Consider the following 19,598-nt stretch of genomic DNA (forward strand, 5'->3'; position numbering starts at 1 on the left):
GGAAGAAAGTTCGACGCTGGAATAAAGTTGTATTTGGATATTTCAGAAGGAAGAATTTTGGTGAGATTGGACATTATTAGAACACATTTGACTTTGGAAGAATACTGGAAGAAACTTAGGCTTTTGGAGAAAAAACCTTTTGGAATAAAGTTGTATTTGGACCTTTTTAGAAGGAAAATTGGTGGCTTTGGACATTATTTAGAGGACATTGGAAGAATCTTGGGACTTTGTGAAGGAACTTTACACTAAACCAGAAGCCACCGCGAGCGGAGCGTCAAATGGAAGCCAGCGGCGGCACCGCCAACAAGTCGGTGCTGTTCGTGTGCCTCGGCAACATCTGCCGCTCGCCCATCGCCGAGGCCGTCTTCCGCAAGATGGCGACGGAGGCGGGCGTGGCCGGCGACTGGTGCATCGACAGCGCCGCCACCTCGGCCACGCGGAACGGCAACAAGCCCGACCCGCGCGCGCTGGCCTGCCTCGGCGCCCACGGGGTGCCCGTGAAGCACGTGGCGCGGCAGGTGAGCAAGGAGGACCTGGCGCGCTTCGACCACGTGCTCTGCATGGACAAGAGCAACCTGAGCTACGTGAAGAAGAAGGCCAAGGCCGTGAAGGAGTGCCGCGCCAAGGTGGAGCTGCTGGGCTCCTACGACCCGGTGAAGCCCGGGAACATCATCCAGGACCCGTACGGCGGGAACCACGAGGACTTCCAGACCGTCTACAAGCAGTGCGTGAGGAGCTGCCGGACCTTTCTGGAGAGGAACATGTGAGCTTAGATGGATACGGGGAGGCCAAAATGGGTTCTCCGAGGTGGAACGTCTTTAGATCCCCCAGGAGGAAGTCACGAATGTTGCTCTGGAGAGGGACGTCTGGAGCTCTCTGGTGGAGCGACCCGACTACGGATAAGCGTTTGAAGATGGATGGATATCTGATCGATGTGGATCACCTGTGACCTTTCTTTCTCTTTCTTTCCTTCTTTATTTCTTTATATCTTTCTTTATTTTTCTTTCTTTCTTTCTTTCTTTTTTCTTTTTCTTTCTTTCTTTCCTGTATCATCATATATGACAAATGGGAGGAGGAGGCACACTGGAGGATTTCAACTGGCTTTAGTATTATTTTTGGACACTTGCTTTGCATGTTTTCTCATAATTCATTGAATGTAAAATGTATTGCATTGTGTGGCTAGCTGTGGACACAACCAAGTTACACCCATGCAGTGCCTGCTGACGGACAGCAGATGGCGCCTGGACACCAGTTTTGAGTCTGTCCGTTATACATCTAGTCACAGAGAGATTATAATATATTTTAATCACTAAATGATGATGGTGGTTTAATTAAGAAGTACGTACATTTGTAAAATAGTAAAAGTACCAATACCACAACGCGTAAATACTTTGTTGCAAGTTTAAGGGGCACTCTTATCATCGTACGTCATCATGACGTAATGTTAGGACAAAATAGCAATTTGCCCACCCTGTCCACATGTGACGTAAATTCTTCTTTGTGTTAGGACAATAATCTACACCAGGGGTGCCCAAAAGGTAGATCGTGATCTACCAGTAGATCGCAAAGGCTGTGCAGGTATAGATCACATGGCATGCCCCTAAATATATATAATCTCACTTGAATTAACTTGATTGATTGACATAAAAATGGCCTGTCAGCTCAAATGTTGCACACAAACGTCAGTAGCATTACAAAGTTATACCAGAAAAAAACAACTACATTTTCACTGTATGTAACCTCAGTGCCACTATATTCCAAAGGTATACTTTTTTCAACAATTTCTTCAGCAATGAGAAAACATTTGGTGGGTAGATCTCGTTTAGCATTTTAAAAGTAGCTCTCAAGTCAAAAAAGTGTGGGCGCCCCTGATCTACACTATAGCTGAATATTGGAGGGGCTAGCGCCCCTTCAAAAACAATGTGTTACAGTCTGAATATTGGAGGGGCTAGCGCCCCCTACAGTCCTGATCTACACTGTAGCTGAATATTGGAGGGGCTAGCGCCCCTTCAAAAACAATGTGTTACAGTCCGAGTTACCCCTGTACCAAATCCCAAATAGCACTTTAACCCATTTTGGGGCGGGAACCCCTTTTGGTGATAGCATTATGTCATGCTTTAGCTATTGAAAAATAGCAGATCTACGAGCTTGTAGGTCTGCTATTTTTGAAAAATCAAAGAACGACCGACATAGAAACATAGCTTTTTCTGAAAATGGCAGGATGTAGAAGACATTTTTTTAATCTGATCTCAGGTCAGAATGGGTTAAAAAACTGAATGTAATTGACTCTGCTGCTGGTTTTTGTATTGTTTTGTCCTTCTTGTTTGTGTATCTATGGTTGTCTACTCTGTATATGTTGAGTATGAACCAAGACCAATTCCTATCAACTTGTCGACATGGCAAATAAATTATTGAATCTTGATTGTCTTCATGAGCGCATTTTAACCAAAACATTTGCCAACAGACTGTCAAACTAAAGTTCCCCACCGCCCGAATGAGTCCTCATGTGTGCTTTCAGGTTACCCATGTGGCCGAAGCCTTTGCCACACACTGCACAGCTAAAGGGTTTTTCCCTGGTATGGGTCCTCATGTGCGACGTTAGATGAGCCATTTGACTACAGCCTTTGCCACAGACTGTACAAACGAAGGGTTTTTCTCCCGTGTGAGTCCTCGCATGCTGTTTTAGGTCATCCATGCGACTACAACCTTTACCACAGACCGTACACGTGAAAGGCCTTTCCCCCGTGTGCGTCCTCATGTGTGTTTTCAGATTGCCCATGTGGCGCCAGCTTTTGCCACAAACCGTACAGGTAAAGGGTTTCTCCCCGGTGTGAGTTCTCATGTGTTTGTTCAGGTCGCCCATGTGAACGCAGCCCTTGCCACAGACGCCGCACGTGAAGGGCTTTTCGCCCGTGTGCGTCCTGGCGTGTTGCTTCAGGTTACCCATCTGACCGTAGCTTTTGCCACAGACCGTACAAGTGTACGGCTTCTCCCCCGTGTGAGTCATTGCGTGCCTCTTCAGATGCCCCCGTCGTTTAAACATTTTGCCACACTCGGCACAGCCGAAGCTTTTGTCTTTCCCGCCCGCGTTCCGTGTGTTCAGCGCGTTTGAAGCCGACGGATCTTCCCCGGTCTCCTCGCGCGCATCGCTGTCTTCGGTGTCGGATTCGGAGCGGCGCGACGTCGAAGAGAGGAGCCGCTCGTCGCTCGTCGACTGCTGCGAGCCGACCCAGTACTTTATATATGCTGCTGTTCTGATGTGTTCGGTGGAGGTGCTGGCTAGAGGCTCCGCCTCCCTGTTTTCATCTTCTTCTTCTTCTTCTTCACTCGTCCACGTTGACCCTTCAGCCTCCTCTGGTGTTTCTAGCAGCTCCTCCTGTTCTTCTTTAATCTGTGGAGGTTGTGGTTCGTCCTGGACCAGCCTGGAGCTCCTCTCCTGGTGCTGTTCAGGGGGGAAATCCTCTTCACACACAGGGAGACACGGGAAGTCTAGACAAAAGATACAACGAGAGAAAACCATTAAATATAGACCATACATGGGCAACTGGTGGCGCAAGGGGCCACATTCTTTAATCAGATGGATCCCCATTGGCTGCCACCGAAGTAGAAGCTACTCTTCCTGGGGTCCAGAAGTAGCAGCTACTCATCCCGGGGTCCATGACAAACAATACATAGAACACAACACAATCAAAAATAACACTGCACAATAAAAACAGGAGCAATCTTGAAAAGAATACATTCATAATACCAAATACAAATGCATTTAAGACATTAAAAATACAGAGAAAAATAAAAACACTAAAAAAGACATCCCCTTAAATTATGTCAGTTAATTAAAATTAAAATTGGGTAATTTATCAGGAAAAATATTCTCTATGAGGCAATTCTCTGGGCAATATCAGTAGAGGGCGCAGCGGAGTAACTAAAAGTATTTTTTTTTCCCGGTGGAAACAAAATCCCCTTTTGGCCAAAAAGTACAGTTTATACGTGTGGTGGGGGGGGGCGGCTCAGAGTGCGTCCACTAAGGAAAGTAGGCTTTCTAATGACACAACTCGCCTTTGTTTTGGTGAGTAGCAAAAACGTTATTTTTATTTACGCTAAAGACGAGAGGCTGGTCTGCATTCATGCGAGCGGCGGAAGTTGAGAGTAACATAGCTCTAAATGCAACGTATTAGAGCTATGGACCAGAGCTATCTCTCCCCATGCCGTCGGCCTGGTGGAGACCAAAATCACCGATCTACAAGCTCACAACGTGTTGCAGCACGCCGCGTTGTGAGCTTGTAGATCAGCCAACTCGTTGTTTGTGATTTTTTTAGTTGTTTTGTTTCAGGATTTTATTAAATGTGTTTATTATGTGTAACTTGTAAGTCTGATCATGTGTGACTGAATGTCAAATGAAATCAGGCTTAGCTTATAATATCATCTTAATAATTAGTGCTGCCACCTCCATCTGTGGCCGCAGTCACATCTATCAGACAAGCGTCTTATGGTTGTCTGATGAAAAGCATCAGACAAGACAGCTCCCAATGCATTTCTAATGGGAGTCACGTGGTTTCATCAGACAAACGTGTTTCATGGGGGGGGGGGGGGGCAAGACACAAGACAGAAAACATTTTGTAGGCGACAAGCTGAAGAACAAGGCGGGACTTCAGACAAGACAAAAAGGGTTGGGTTTACCCGCCAACCAATAGGAGAGAAGGTCCGTTTGTTACGCTGCACTGGGCGGTCTTTTCACACTCTGTTGTTTTTTTCCTGCAGAGTGCAGACAGACACGGAAGAGGAAAGAGCCTATGCACTTTCGTAACGAAAATGATTTTATTGTTAAGTAAAGTAGTTTGGTCTGTTCCAGTAAGCAATTCAACAGGAAAATATAATCCCTGCCCGTCGTGGCCGAACAGAAAATTAAAAAAAATTGTCCACTGGCAATGCCAAAGCAGTGGCATGCACTCTTCAATCTGTCGTCTCCTCTCCTGAAGTAACGCTGAACGGTCGGACTGCAGATAGGAGAGAGCCGTGCGCCCAGGCGCAACTATAGGCTCCAACTTGGAGACGCATGTCATCTCTTATCCTATATTTCGCCTATAGCCTGCATCGACGTCTGCGTCATGGCTAACAGCCTGAAATGCAGCAAGTCGTGTGTTGTGGTAAAATGGATGCGCTTTATTAAAAATAATGGAGTCGTTGCTAACAGAAAATATTAATTTTCCACAATGATGCCATGCTTAGTCTGCGTACCTGGAGGCTATATACATACACACGGAATCAGTGCCAGACTTGGCACCTACTGTGGTAGTGGTACTGATAAAGTGGAGACGCAACACGTTGACACAACCAACAAGCTACTAGCTACTGTGTCCCGCACATAGACTGTAGGTCCCGCAGCTAACAGCGTAAGGACAACAACAGGCAACACGTGGATCTGTTTCCGCATGTCCTCGCACCGCCCACGCACCGCCCAGATTCCGCAAAGCATTGTGGTACATTGATGCGACAAACAACAAGACAGATGAAACCATAAAACATTGATAAGACGCTTGTCTGATAGGTGTGACTGGCGCCTGTGAGACTGTTTTACACAAGTTTTACCTCGTTCATTAATTAAAACATTTGACCTCTTTTATTAATCATTTTACCTCCAATGTATTAATCATTTTACGTCATTAATTGATTGACAATGTTATCCACAGTATGCAGAATGGCTACAGTTCAAAGAGCTCAATACAAAAACTACTAGGAGGATAAAACCAACAAAGCACTATAATAATTGTTTACATCAGGGTCCTAATTCCTAGAAGTTTATTGTTGATCATGTTTACCTTATTTCTGAGACATAAGCTATTGTTGTTTATCTTTGATTGATTGATTGAAATCTTTATTAACAGTTTGCAGAATTACAGTACATTTCAAGCACAAACTCAATACAAAGACTGTTAACTGTGAGTGGACGACCCAATTAAGCCTTACACTTGTTTACAACAGGGTCCACATTGTTCAATTCATCAAAACATTTAGAGACAAACAAATAGACACTTCTATGTAGTTAAAGAACAGAACAGGAATTCATCATATAGGAAGCGAAAAGGGAAAAAAAGTATATATACAGTGAGGGGAACAGGGGGATAAAAGAAAAGAAAACGAAAGACAGAGTGTAGGGCGCCTGCACACAACACCATGCGTTGATGCCATGTGTGCATATGTGCAGGCACCCAACACCACGTCCATACAAAAACATAGTACAATCCATAGTACAAAGACAGAGTGTAGGGCGCCTGCACACAACACCATGCGTTGATGCCATGTGTGCATATGTGCAGGCACCCAACACCACGTCCATACAAAAACATAGTACAATCCAGATACAAATTCAGCTTTTACAGAGGCCAGTTTCGAATTGCAGCCATCCGTAGGTGCCCTTTGAGAGCAGTTTTGAAGGAGCCAAGGGATTCACATGTCTTAATGACTGTTGGTAGGGCGTTCCACATTTTGGTCGCATAGGAGCGAAAAGAATTTAGTCCCTTGTTTGTGCCGAATCTGGGTTGTACATGGTTTGTTGCACTCCCTCTGGTGTTGTGGGTGTGGACTTCGTTTACATTAAGGAAGTATTTAGACAGGTACATGGGTATCTTGGTGGTGTATCTAATCTTGTGGACCAGACCCATTGCAAGATGCTGTACTCTGTCGTCGACCCTAAGCCATCCCAGCCTGTCAAAGTGGGCAGGGGTGAGGTGGGTTCGGGGGGTGAGGCCAAGTAGGAGCCTGACCAGTTTGTTTTGGGAGGTCTGGAGCCTTGTTTTAAGGGCCTTTGAGGTGCTGTGGTACCAGGAGGTGGATGCATAGTCAAAGAAACCTTGTACAAGGGCTCCTGTTAAGGTCTTCAAAGTGTTTTTGTCGACCAGTGAGGAGATCCTGTAGAGGAATCTTGTTCTTTGATTGACTTTTTTGATTACGTTGGTGGCCATCTTATCACCGGAAAGATTGGCCTCCAGGATGGAACCTAGGTAGGTAATTTGATCCTTCCGTGTGATAATATCATCACCAACTCTAACCAAGAAGCCATCTGCCTTTTTGAGATTACTATTTGATCCGAAGAGAATGGATTCAGTTTTTCCCAGGTGTAAGGATAGTTTGTTATCAGCGAGCCAGGTGCAGATTCTACCGAGTTCAGAGCTGAGGGTCTTTTCAACCTGCAGTTTGTTCCTGTCCGAGACCAGCAGTGCTGAGTCGTCTGCGAACAGGAACAAGTTGCAGTCACAAGCTGAAGTCATGTCGTTTACATATATTAGGAACAGTAAAGGCCCTAGTATGCTTCCTTGTGGGACGCCACAGCTCACTGGGAGGGGGGGGGACAGTGTTCCGTTCACTTCCACCATCTGTTCTCTCCCCTCCAGGTAGGATTGCATCCAGCTCACTGATGTGCTATCAAAACCAATAGCTTTAAGCTTGTTAACCAGTATGGAGTGGTTCACGGTGTCAAAAGCCTTTTGGAGGTCCAGCATGACCATGCCGCAGTATTTTCCAGCATCCACCTCGTGTTTGATGTGGTCGCTCAAATAGAGAAGGCATGTGTCAGTGGAGTGGGATGTTCTGAAACCAGATTGGAACTCGTACAACAATTTATTAGTGGCAAGATACTTTTCAACCTGTTCATAGACTATTTTTTCCATCACTTTCGAGATGGAGCTTAGAATAGAAATAGGGCGGTAGTTGCCGGGTTCTAATTTGCTCCCTTTTTTGTACAGGGGGGTTACTTTGGCCAGTTTAAAATCTCTGGGGACCTGTCCTTGTTTGATGGAGAGGTTAACTATGTGGGTGATGACTGGAGCTATGGAAATGGCTGAGTCTCTGAGAAATTTGGAGGGAATATTGTCATGGCCAGTGGCCTTGTGGGGTTGGAGGGCACTCAGTTTCTTAAGTACCTCCTCAGTTGTTACCATTGTCATTTTAAAATCATCTTTACAAACACCTAGGTTTTTGTAGAAGCCTTTGATGTGCTCTACACCAAAACGCCCAGAGTGGGAGGGCAGTTTGTTAACCAGCATTGTTGCAATGTTTGTAAAGAAGATGTTCAAGTGATTGGCTACATCAACCTTGTCAGTGATGAGGGTGTTATTTGATTTGATGTTTATGTTAGTAAACCTGGTTTTAAGTTTCTGACCACAGCCTAGTTGGTTGTTTAGTAGCTTCCAGAGCTCCCGAGGATTGTTTTTGATTTCCTCGGCTTTATCATTGATAAAGTTACTTTTGGCTGATTTGGTCATGGCAATTACACCGTTTCTTAGCTTGTTACATTGGGTTTTAAGGATGCACAGTTTGGTTTGGAGATCACTGTCGAAGCGCTTAGCTAGCTTGGACTTGCATTTAAGAAGTTCAGAGCATTTGTTGTCTCTGGCTTTCATTGCAGTCAGTATGTCCGAATTCATCCATGGCTCCGAGCGGGTTTTGACCCTGATGGTTCTCTGAGGAGCCATGTTGTTTAGTACTGTTGTAAATTTGGTTTTAAAGCCAAGCCATGCTTCTTCGACTAGTGAGCTCCTGAGCACATCGGACCAATCCAGTCTCTCCAGTTCTAGGTTAAAGGCCTCACTAGAGTAGGTTTTGAGGTCCCTAGATATGACTGTTTTGTGACAGTCAAATTTTAGTTTCTGTATTTTGCGGGTACAGAAAATCATAAAATGATCACTGAGCCCACATACAATAACCCCTTTCTTGGAGATTCTGGATTTGTCCGAGGTCAGAATGAGATCAATGACAGTTTGAGTAGAATCACACACTCTTGTGGGTTGGGTAATTAGCTGGCTGAAACCATGCAGATCACAGAGCCGACTAAACGATTTAAACACAGGCACTTCCTTACGATGCATGTCCGTATTCCAGTCGCCAATCAGGATTTTCTCTACAGATTCCTCCCCAGCTAAGCACCCCTCAAGAATATCATAGAACCCGTGCTGATCAGGCGGTCTATAGACGGTGCCAACTAGTACTGATTTAGCATTTTTGAAAATTAATTCAACCCACACAGTTTCAATTTCATCATGCTGTAATTCAGTACGAGTAACATATTCAGTGTCTTTGTGAATATACATGCACACGCCACCACCATGCCTGTTTCTGTCGTTCCTAATGACAGTATAGTTTTCTATTTCTATCTCTGGGTCCTTAGTGGACTCGTCAAGCTTAGTTTCAGAAAAACACAGGATGTTTGCCTTACCGTTTATTTATTATCTAGTTTATTAAACAGTATGTTTACCTCTCTCTTTCTCTTTCTGAGACATATTGTTGTTTCTCCGCAGCTCTTTGTTTCCATGAAGAAATACAACAACTAAAACTAAACTACACGCACTGGTGTTGTACTTCCGGGTTTCGCGTGACACACGCACGCGCAGTGAAGGATCCACGCAGGGGCCTGTCTGTGTCACTTTCCTCAGTGACGGTGACACATCTCGTCCACCAGGTGGCAGAAGGAAGCCATTAAGGCTACAACTCTGGTGTGTGTCTGGATGCTGATGTAATGCGCATGCGCATGACTCCGTGGGCAGCCCTCCATTCCATTCCACGGTGGAACAACAACAGCAACCAGGCTGAGGAGGCTACATGCTAATGCTACATGGTGATGCTGCTACATCATGACGTCTCCTTCAGAGAAACGCGTCCAGTCCCTTAGGAGGTCCATTAATGACCACATGACGTCACTGGGAGCGGACATACTGGACATAGTAAAGCAGCATCACGGGGATGACGTCATTGAGGTAAGGGGGGGTGTATCGGAGTGACCGTCGCCCATAATCCATAACCCAGGACCAGCAGGTCGCCATGAAACCTTCGGGTATCCCGCCTGTACGGTCGGACTCGGGCGGACCCTCAAAGTCCAACCATCCACCATGCAAATAAACGACGATATGGGAGGGAGAGAGAGAGAGAGAGAGGGAGAGGGAGAGGGGGAGGGGGGGGGGGGACGTTTGGTGTTTTACAGAACAAGAGAGAGAGAGAGAGAGGTCTCTCTCGACCCTCGCTCAGCAAATATCCATACATACAGCTACAGCATAACAGTGTCTTAATGGCATATACATAACAGCGGTTGCACAAAGACCGGCCCGGCAGCACTGTTTAATGCAATTTATTTGTGCGAGTTATAAGTATTCTTTTGTTGAATTACAAAGTTTTAAAAGTCAACAGTATATTCATAAAATAAGCAAGCACCACGTGCAGACAATACACTAGTTCTTTCTTTCAATCATTAAAGGACCAAGCAGTCCTGAAAGGACTTGGTCCTTTATTGTTATTGTTAGTTTTTTTTCTTCTCCTTTTCCTTCCTTCAAAAATAGCAGTTCTGGCTGAACCGTGCAGTCGGTTTTTACGAAACTTGGAAATATGGTAGAGGGCCATGCCAAACGGTGAGAATGTGAAGCCCACAACCATTGGCCAAAGGGTGGCGCTATAACACTCAATTGAAAATGCAAACTTTGACCACGCATAGCTCATGAACCGTTTGACCGTCTGCAATAAAACTTTGATACAACTCATGCCGAAAAAGTAACGTGCTACAAGTTACTTTTGACCTCTGACCTCTCACCCGCCATTTTGAATTATATGAAAATCCATTAAAATGCATCTCCTCCCAGGATCTTTGATGAAAATGCACGAAAAGTTCTACACGTGAACTTTGGAACTATACGGACATGGGAAAGTTCAGTAAATTATTTAAAGTGAATAAATGAAGGTTTTATGAGCCAATGAAAATTGCCGTTTTGTGAAAATTCTTCTGTTGTCCCTAATACATACATGCAGCGTCATATGCTTTTGTAACTTTACAGTATGGTAGAGGGTCATGCATAAATAGCACTGATACCAGCCGTTAAAAACACATTAATTGTCGTCACAAACACTGAATGATTCTGCTGTTAAAAATAGAACAACTGACTGTGTCTCGATAGCACAGCAGGTAGAGCTACCGCCTTTGGAACAGAAGTTCCTGGGTTCAAATCTGGGCACTGCCAACTCAGTGTATGACGATTAGCTTGGTTTGCTGCTGCAAGTTTGCTGGAAGTCCTGGGAACTGATAGTTAGGTAAAGTTAGCTTAGTTGTGGCAAATCTGAAAAAATAATGCTTATATATCTATCTATATCTATCTATCTATCTATCTATCTATCTATCTATCTATCTATCTATCTATCTATCTATCTTCAAGGTGTTGGTGTTGCAGCGCCTCAGTGTGGTCGCTCAGTGGATGTGCAGCCTGTTCCACAGGGAGATGGAGACACTGCTGGAGGAGTCTGACACCAGCAAACTACGCAAAATACACACAGGTACTGAGGTACACAACACCTGCCTCTACACAACAACACACTACACAACACCTGCCTCTACACAACAACACACTACACAACACCTGCCTCTACACAACAACAAACTACACAACACCTGCCTCTACACAACAACACACTACACAACACCTGCCTCTACACAACAACACACTACACAACACCTGCCTCTACACAACAACAAACTACACAACACCTGCCTCTAGTCTACACACAACACCAAACTACACACTGCAGGTTGGTATCAGTGTTGATTTCGTCGACCAAAAGCTCCTTTCTTTCTCACTGACAAAGTAATTAAAAAAGGGGTACAGTATATATACAGGTTTAATTTGTTTTTCCTTTTGGTGTTTTAATTGAGCATTATGTTATACTTTAGCTATTGAAAATAGCAGATCTACAAGCTCATACCGAGTGGCGAAATAATAAAGAGTAACACCAGAATCCCCCCAGTGTGGATTCTGGTGTTACTCTATATTGTCTGATGTCTTCTAAATCCTGACAGTTTTCTGAAATCTATATCAGTGGTGCTCAAACTATTTCATGTCAAGGACCCCAGAATTATATATAATTGGTCGCTGACACCCCATCTGAAAATATGTTGTCCCAACTTAAGGACCACCCAGAAGCAAATATTTGAGTTAAAAACGTTCGCTCTGAAAGAATATATATTCAAAGATTTGCGCCACATTGTCACAATCTTTGAAAAATAGCTGCCGCGCTATGAGCTTGTAGATGTGCTATATTCGACAATAGACTCATCCAAATCACGATTGCCGATATATTCGTATCGTCACCCAGCCCTACCCCTAACTACTCCTGATGAGCAGCTTGGTGCCTTGCGTCATATACATAGAACGGTCGGTAGACACCTCCTGCCGTCGTTAATGGCAATTCTTTTTGCCACAATAATCGGTATGTGTAAATGGTAAAATGGTAAATGGTGCATTTATATAGCGCCTTTATCCAAGGCGCTTTACATAGATTGTGCATTACATTCTCCAATTCACACACCCATTCATACACCGATTGCGGCGGAAGCCATGCAAGGCACCAACCAGCACATCGGGAGCAATTTGGGGTTCAGTGTCTTTGCCCAAGGACACTTCGACATGTAGACAGGAGGAGCCGGGATTCGAACCGCCGACCCATGGATCATTGGACGACCTGCTCTACCTCCTGAGCCACAGCCGCTCGTATTTAATCTTCATGTGGTTCTATCCCTGGTTTCCCCAGAGCACCACAGGGGGAGCTCTACTACGGTATCTGGAAAGAAGAACGTGGCCCCCAAAAGACACCCAACGTTGTCAGAGGAACAGCCAGAGACAGAGGAGGGGCGCGGCCTGCCCGAGGCCACGGTCCAAGCTGTGGTGAAGTTGTACAGGATGGGTATGTAGTGTTTTAATGATTTACTGGTAGTAGGGTGTAGATCAGAGGTGTAATAAGATACGGCAGTATGTCCTCTCGGTGGGGGCTCCTCACTGGCAGGTGAGTCAGTATAGATACAACAGTATGAACTCCCGGTGGGGGCTCCTCACTGGCAGGTGAGTCAGTATAGGATACAACAGTAGTGACAAAACACAGAAATGTGTGTGGGGAGGCGTAATGAGAAAAGGGCAGATGTAACATTCCTGTTTCTCTGTCTCTCTCTATGTGAAGATGGCGAGAACAGGGGTTGGGATGTTTCTCAGGGAGAGCCCGGTACGAGCATACAGGAACCAACAGGTATGGAACTAAGTCACTGGCTACAGCAGTCAGGGGTGCTCAAGGACAACTTGTATTGTTGTTGTTTTTTCTCGTTATTTTTGGGCCATTTATTGATAGATATACATACTGACAGGAGATAGAACAAAAAGGCCAGAAGCTAAACCCAGCGAGATATACATCTGTCAGGTCAATGTGTGCATGGGGCTTCCAGGCTTCGTAAACAGGTTTTTGCGCCGCCAGAACACCTTGTCTAGGTAGACTGAAGAATTCTCATTGACCAAGATGTAATGGTTTTCTCTCGTTGTGCTTCGTGGCCAGACTTCCTTGACCTCCCTGTGTGTGAAGAGGAGTTCTCCGGGAAGAGCTCCAGTCTGGTCCAGGAGGAACATCAATCTCCTCCACACATTAAAGAGGAACAGGAGGATGAGCCTCTTCACAGCCCAGACCAGGCTGATGGGTCAACGTTCACAGTAACAGTGGAATATGATGATGATGATGATGATGATGATGATTATGATCATGATGATGATTATGATCATGATCATGATGATCATGATGACTATGAGCCTGTAGCCGGCACCTCAGCTGAACACATGACAACACTCGCTGACGTCCAGGACCATGGAACACGGTCCTCTACACGGTTGCGATCTGGAAAACTGCAACCGACGAGTGAAGAGCAGCTCAAAGAGTCGTCGTCAGCAGCAACTCGGTCGACGAGGAGCCGCGCGCAGAAGAAAAGGTTTGATTGTACAGAGTGTGGAAAGACATTTAGATGGAGCTATCAACTTAAACGACACACGAGTACCCATAAAGGGGCGAAAAAAGGCTATATTTGTACAGTTTGTGGGAAAGATTGTCGTAAAAGTAGTCATCTAAATGAACACATGTTGATCCATACGAGGGAAAGGCCCTTAAAATGTACAGTTTGTAGCAATACCTTTCGTCAAGGCAGTAGTCTAAACAAACACATGCTGACTCATAAAAGGGAAAAGCCCTCCTTCAATTGTACAGTTTGTAGCAAAGCCTTTAGGCAACGGGGTAATCTAAACATGCATATGAGGACTCATAGAGGGGAAATACCCTTTTCTTGTGCAGTTTGTAGCAAAGGCTGGTATGGACTGTATCAGCTAAAGTTACACATGAGGACCCACACAGGGGGAAAACCCTTTAAATGTACATTGCGTGGAAAAGACTTTAGTGGCCAGAGACACAGAAAGAGCCACACTGGGAAAAAGCCCTTTACTTGTACGGTTTGCAGCAAAGCCTTTGGTGTTAGAAGTTCTCTATCCCTACACATGAGGACTCATGCAGGGGAAAGGCCCTATCGGTGTACCGTTTGTGCCAAAGACTTTGGCGCAATGAGTACTCTAAGATTTCACATGCTGACGCATACTGGGGAAAAACCCTTTACTTGCACAGTTTGTAGCAAAGCCTTTATTGTGAGAAGTAACCTAACCAGACACATGACGACACATACTGAGGAAAACCCAGTTACTTGTTCAGTTTGTGGCAAAGGCTTTAAAGGCCGGTCTGCTTTAAAAGTGCTAACCAGACACTTGATGACCCACACGGGGGAAAAGCCCTTTAATTGTGCAGTCTGTGGCAAAGCCTTTTTTACGAGAAGTAAGCTAACCAGACACATGAGGATTCATAAGCCTCATACAGGAGAGAAGCCCTTTCTGTGTACAGCTTGTGGCAAAGCCTTTGGCAAAAAGTGTGTTCTAAAAGTGCACATGAAGACACATAGTGGAGGAAAACCCGTTAGAGGAAAACCCGTTAGTTGTTCAGTTTGTGACAAAGGCTATACTAGCGAATCTATTTTAAAAGTGCACATGAGGATACATACTGGGGAAAAACCCTTCACTTGTACAGTCTGTTTAAAAGTATTCAGACACAATGAGGCGCTAGCAGTTCACTCAAGATCACATACAGGAGAAAAACCCTTCAAATGTACAGTTTGTGGCAAAAGCTTTAGTGACCCGAGAGTTCTAAGAAGACACAGAAAGAACCACACAGGGGAAAAGCCTTTTCGTTGCACGGTTTGCAACAAAGCCTTTGGTGAAAGAAGTATTCTGACCGTACACATGAGGACTCATACAGGGGAAAGGCCATTTCTGTGTACACTTTGTGGCAAAGACTTTGGCGCAAGGAGTAGTCTGAGATTTCACTCGATGAGGCATGCTGGGGAAAAACCCTTTACTTGCACATTTTGCAGCAAAGCCTTTATTACGAGATGTAAGCTAATCATACACACGAGGATTCATACAGGGGAAAAGCCTCATACAGGAGAAAAGCCTCATACAGGAGAGAAGCACTTTCTGTGTACAGCTTGTGGCAAAGTCTTTGGCAAAAAGGGTGTTCTAAAAAGGCACATGAGGTCACATAGTGGAGGAAAACCCGTTACTTGTTCAGTTTGTGACAAAGGCTATACTAACCAATCTGTTTTAAAAGTGCACATGAGGACACATACTGGGGAAAAACCCTTCACTTGTACAGTCTGTGGCAGAGTATACAGACAGAAAGGCGCGCTAGACATTCACTCACGGACACATACAGGGGAAAAGCCCTTCAAATGTATGGTTTGTTCCAAATGCTTTAAAAGCGGCCGCGATCTAAGAGAACACGCAATGATTCATACTGGGGAGAAACCTTATCCTTGTACAGTTTGTGGTAAAGGCTATCGTCGAAGCGCTGAACTTGAAAAACATATGAGGACTCATACAGGGGAAAAACCTTTTAGTTGCTCAATTTGTAGCAAAGCCTTTGGTTCAAGAAGTAATCTGAAGGCGCACTCAAAGACTCATACAGGGGAAAAGCCCTTTCTGTGTACAGTTTGCGGCAAAGGTTTTTGTCAAAGATGTAATCTGACCAGACACTTGAGGACTCACGGGGATAAGGCCTTTCTGTGTACAGTTTGTGGCAAAGACTTTAGTGCAACCGGTAGTCTGAAAATGCACATGATGTCACATACTAAGGAAAAACCATTTACTTGTACATTTCCATTTTGTGGCCAAGGCTTTACTACCCAGTCTGCTTTAAAAGGGCATGTGAGGATTCACACAGGGGAGAAGCCCTTTAGTTGTGCAGTGTGTGGCAAAGCATTCAGACAAAGGGCTGCGCTATCAATTCACTCAAGGACACATACAGGAGAAAAACCCTTCAAATGTACACTTTGTTTCAGAGGCTTTAGTAACGGGAGTGATCTACGCAGACACAAAATGACTCACACCGGGGAGAAGCCTTATACTTGTATAATTTGTGGTAAAGGCTCTAGTCGAAGCGTTGACCTTAAAAAACATATGAGGACTCATACAGGGGAAAAACCCTTTACTTGTTCAATTTGTAGCAAAGCCTTTATTTCAATAAGTGCTGTGAACGTGCACATGAAGACTCATACAGGGGAAAAGCCCTTTCTGTGTACAGTTTGTGGCAAAGACTTTTCTCAAAAAGGTTCTCTAGCCAGACACATGAGGACTCATACAGGGGAAAAACCCTTTCCTTGTTTAATTTGTAGCAAAGCCTTTGGTGCAAAAGGTACTCTAGAAGATCACGTGAAGACTCACACGGGGGAAAAACCCTTTACTTGTTCAGTTTGTAGCCAAGCCTTTATTCAAAGAAGTGCTCTAGCCAAACACATGAGGACACACACGGTGGGAAAACCCTTTAGCTGTTCAGTTTGTGGCAAAGGCTTTGGTCAAAAGGTTGAGCTACAAAAGCACATGAGCACGCACCCTGAGGGAAAACCCTTCGAATGTGCAGAATGTGACAAAGGCTTTAGTCAAAGATGTGAGCTCAAACGACACATGAGGAGCCACACAGATAAATTAGCCGGAAGAGAACCCGCCTCAATGTAAATAGACTAGAAGAAGAAAGAATGCATTTATCTTCGATTATTTTCACATATTGCGTTTTTGGTTGAAAACCACTGCATTTAGCTGTGTGTGTTGACACGTGACAACACGCAGCCAGAAGGTTTATCATTCTGACAATGTCACTGTGACCGTAATGTTCTTGTTGATTTCTCTGATTATCTTGTGTTGACGTTATTTCAGTATTTCGTAGTTCACAATGCTTATTACTTCTGTATTATTACTTAATTAATATGTTATTGTCTGCAGCTCGTTACTGATAGAACAATGAGCGTCAGTCCTCCTGCGCACATTTGTGCCGATTAATATAATAACTAAGATAAATGTATTACAGTAAGATTTTTGTTTGATTTCGGTTTGTTCTAACAGAGCTTTTCCCTTTGTTCTTGTATGTATTGTTTCTTGAAGGCAAAGACCTCCTAATTCTGTAATTCCAGTTTCAAATAAAGGCTTTCTGCCGCATTAAGTAATGGTTTTCATCGTGTCACAAATCGCTGGTAACAAAATGCTTTTCAACGGGAACGCTATGTTACTTATAGCTCTGGTCCATAGTGTTTAGTGTGCAATGGAAATTAATGGTCTCACTATTAGTAAGTAAACAACATCAGGAAGAAGCAGGACTCAACCTTCAGGATTCGAACTCCATTCTTTTATTGTATATGTCATAACAGAGAGACTAGTGTCTCCCTCCAGAGCTTCCCTCCCAACTCCCCACACACATATTTTATACTTTCAGGAGTGTACAGAGTTTCAGGAGTAACAAGAGATGGTCATTCCTTACATGGACTCTATTCTATAGTTAACTCACACAGTTTGAAATGGGTTTACATGAGTCGGCGGTCTCTAATGAGTTTGTCAGTGAGGAACAGGTGGTGATTAGAGTGTTAAGTCTCATCTACTAGTAGGCTACATTCAATGAATCAATGCCATGGTGTTTACATGCATCTTTTCCACCACAAGTGTTAACACTATGTTACTATAGCTCTGGTCAATAGAGCGTCGCGGTCCCGCCCCCTCGAGAGACCCGGAAAATAAATCGCCGTTCATTTTCCTCGTAGGCATTTCTTAAAGTATTTATTAAAAGACGCCGCGGACAAAGACAACTCGGATGGTGACAAATCATGACAATGAACACAATGTTTTGGGCCGATCAAATCATTAGAAAGAAGAAAATAAAGGCAGGAGACAACACTATTTGTTTTGTTTTTCTTCTTATAAATTATTTGATCGGCCCCCAAAACACTGTGTTCATTGTCATGATTTGTCACGATCCGAGTTGGCTTTGTCCGCGGCGTAACCGTCTTTAAATAAATACTTTAAGAAATGCCTATAGGAAAAATGCATTGGGATTTATTTCCTGGGCCACTTGTTCTGAAAGGGGGAGGGACTGCGACGCTCTATAGTGTTAACACTATGTTACAATAGAGCGCCGCAGTCCCTCCCCATTTCAGAAAAACGAGTGGCCCAGGAAATGAAAACCCCATGCATTCTACCATCGGCACTTCTAATATAATTAATTTAAAGACGGTTACGCCGCGGACAAAGCCAACTCGGATCGTGACAAATCATGACAATGAACACAATGTTTTGGGCCGATCAAATAATTTATAAGAAGAAACAAATAGTGTTGTCTCCTGACTTTCTTTTCTTCTTTCTAATGATTTAATAGGCCCATAACATTGTGTTCATTGTCATGATTTGTCACGATACGAGTTGGCTTTGTCCGCGGCGTAACCGTCTTTAAATTAATTATATTAGAAGTGCCGATGGTAGAATGCATGGGGTTTCCATTTCCTGGGCCACTCGTTTTTCTGAAAGGGGGAGGGACTGCGACGCTCTGTCTATAGTGTTAACACTATGTTACTATAGCTCTGTGGAATTGAATAGAATTGTAAAAGGACAACCTAAGATAAATCTGCTGGTTGTAAACTATATTGAGACTATTCAAATTGGATTTAGATGCGGTTTGATACACGACATCGGCATAATCAAATAAATAAGTTGTAAAACCAGTCTTTTTCTGACAGAGAATCGGAAGCAGTTTCTAGAGCGATAGAGTACACCAATGCTGAAATTAGCTTTTCTTATAATGTGTGACATTTAAATGAGAGTTCGGTGTCAAGCCACATGCCCAGATATTTTGTATGTTCAACTCTTTGCAACATGGAGTACCATCCAAGCTGGTAATAGAACAGGAGTGATTATTGGTGTGGATGTCATTTTATTCTCTTGTCTTACAGTGCGAGGGGCTTTCTGTTCTGTGAAATAATGAAATGTACCCATTCTACATACTGTGAAATATAATGAAATGTACCCGTTCTACATACTGAAATATAATGAAATGTACCCATTCTACACACTGTGAAATATAATGAAAATGTACCCATTCTGCATACTGTGAAATATAATGAAATGTACCAATTCTACATACTGAAATATAATCAAATGTACCCATTCTACATACTGTGAAATACAATGAAATGTACCCATTCTACATACTGTGAAATATAATTAAATGTACCCATTCTACATACTGTGAAATATAATGAAATGTACCCATTCTACATACTGTGAAATATAATGAAATGTACCCATTCTACATACTGTGAAATATAATGAAATGTACCCATTCTACATACTGTAAAATACAATGAAATGTACCCATTATACATACTGTGAAATATAATGAAATGTACCCAT

General features: G+C 43.8%; 4 protein-coding genes across 4 annotated transcripts; 3 read left to right on the forward strand and 1 right to left on the reverse strand.

Annotated features, from left to right (window-relative positions):
- Positions 1-278: 278 nt before the first annotated feature.
- LOC308327718 (low molecular weight phosphotyrosine protein phosphatase-like) lies at positions 279-767 on the forward strand (the record flags this gene model as incomplete). Its single annotated transcript, XM_080781243.1, has 1 exon — positions 279-767. One exon carries the CDS (start codon positions 279-281, stop codon positions 765-767), a length of 489 nt encoding a protein of 162 aa, XP_080637369.1.
- A 1,337-nt stretch (positions 768-2,104) lies between these two features.
- Positions 2,105-9,330, reverse strand: LOC308326557 (uncharacterized protein). The gene is made up of 2 exons (XM_080779494.1): positions 9,248-9,330; positions 2,105-3,489 (listed from the first exon to the last, which is right to left on the reverse strand). Exons 1-2 carry the CDS (start codon positions 9,270-9,272, stop codon positions 2,474-2,476), a joined length of 1,041 nt encoding a protein of 346 aa, XP_080635620.1. The 5' UTR covers positions 9,273-9,330; the 3' UTR covers positions 2,105-2,473.
- Positions 9,331-9,592: 262 nt separating this feature from the next.
- LOC308327719 (uncharacterized protein) lies at positions 9,593-14,754 on the forward strand (the record flags this gene model as incomplete). Its single annotated transcript, XM_080781244.1, has 6 exons — positions 9,593-9,746; positions 11,187-11,304; positions 12,556-12,708; positions 12,979-13,044; positions 13,345-14,624; positions 14,719-14,754. The coding sequence occupies exons 1-6, from the start codon at positions 9,624-9,626 to the stop codon at positions 14,752-14,754; spliced, it is 1,776 nt and encodes a 591-aa protein (XP_080637370.1). The 5' UTR covers positions 9,593-9,623.
- On the forward strand, positions 14,723-17,311 carry LOC308326553 (uncharacterized protein). Its single transcript, XM_080779490.1, has one exon. The coding sequence runs from the start codon at positions 14,763-14,765 to the stop codon at positions 16,881-16,883; it is 2,121 nt and encodes a 706-aa protein (XP_080635616.1). The 5' UTR covers positions 14,723-14,762; the 3' UTR covers positions 16,884-17,311.
- The last annotated feature ends 2,287 nt before the right edge of the window (positions 17,312-19,598 follow it).

Source organism: Protomyctophum bolini (assembly GCF_963924005.1).
Source record: "Protomyctophum bolini genome assembly, chromosome: 13".
Lineage (NCBI taxonomy): Eukaryota > Metazoa > Chordata > Actinopteri > Myctophiformes > Myctophidae > Protomyctophum > Protomyctophum bolini.

Coding starts and splice junctions, on each gene's coding strand:
- LOC308326557 (XM_080779494.1), bottom strand. CDS start 9,272: ATGTCTCAGAAAGAGAAAGAGAGAG. Junction 3,490..9,247: donor TCAGAAAGAGAAAGAGAGAG/GTAAACATACTG, acceptor TCTTTTGTCTAG/ACTTCCCGTGTCTCCCTGTG.
- LOC308326553 (XM_080779490.1), top strand. CDS start 14,763: ATGAAGACACATAGTGGAGGAAAACCCGTTAGAGGAAAACCCGTTAGT.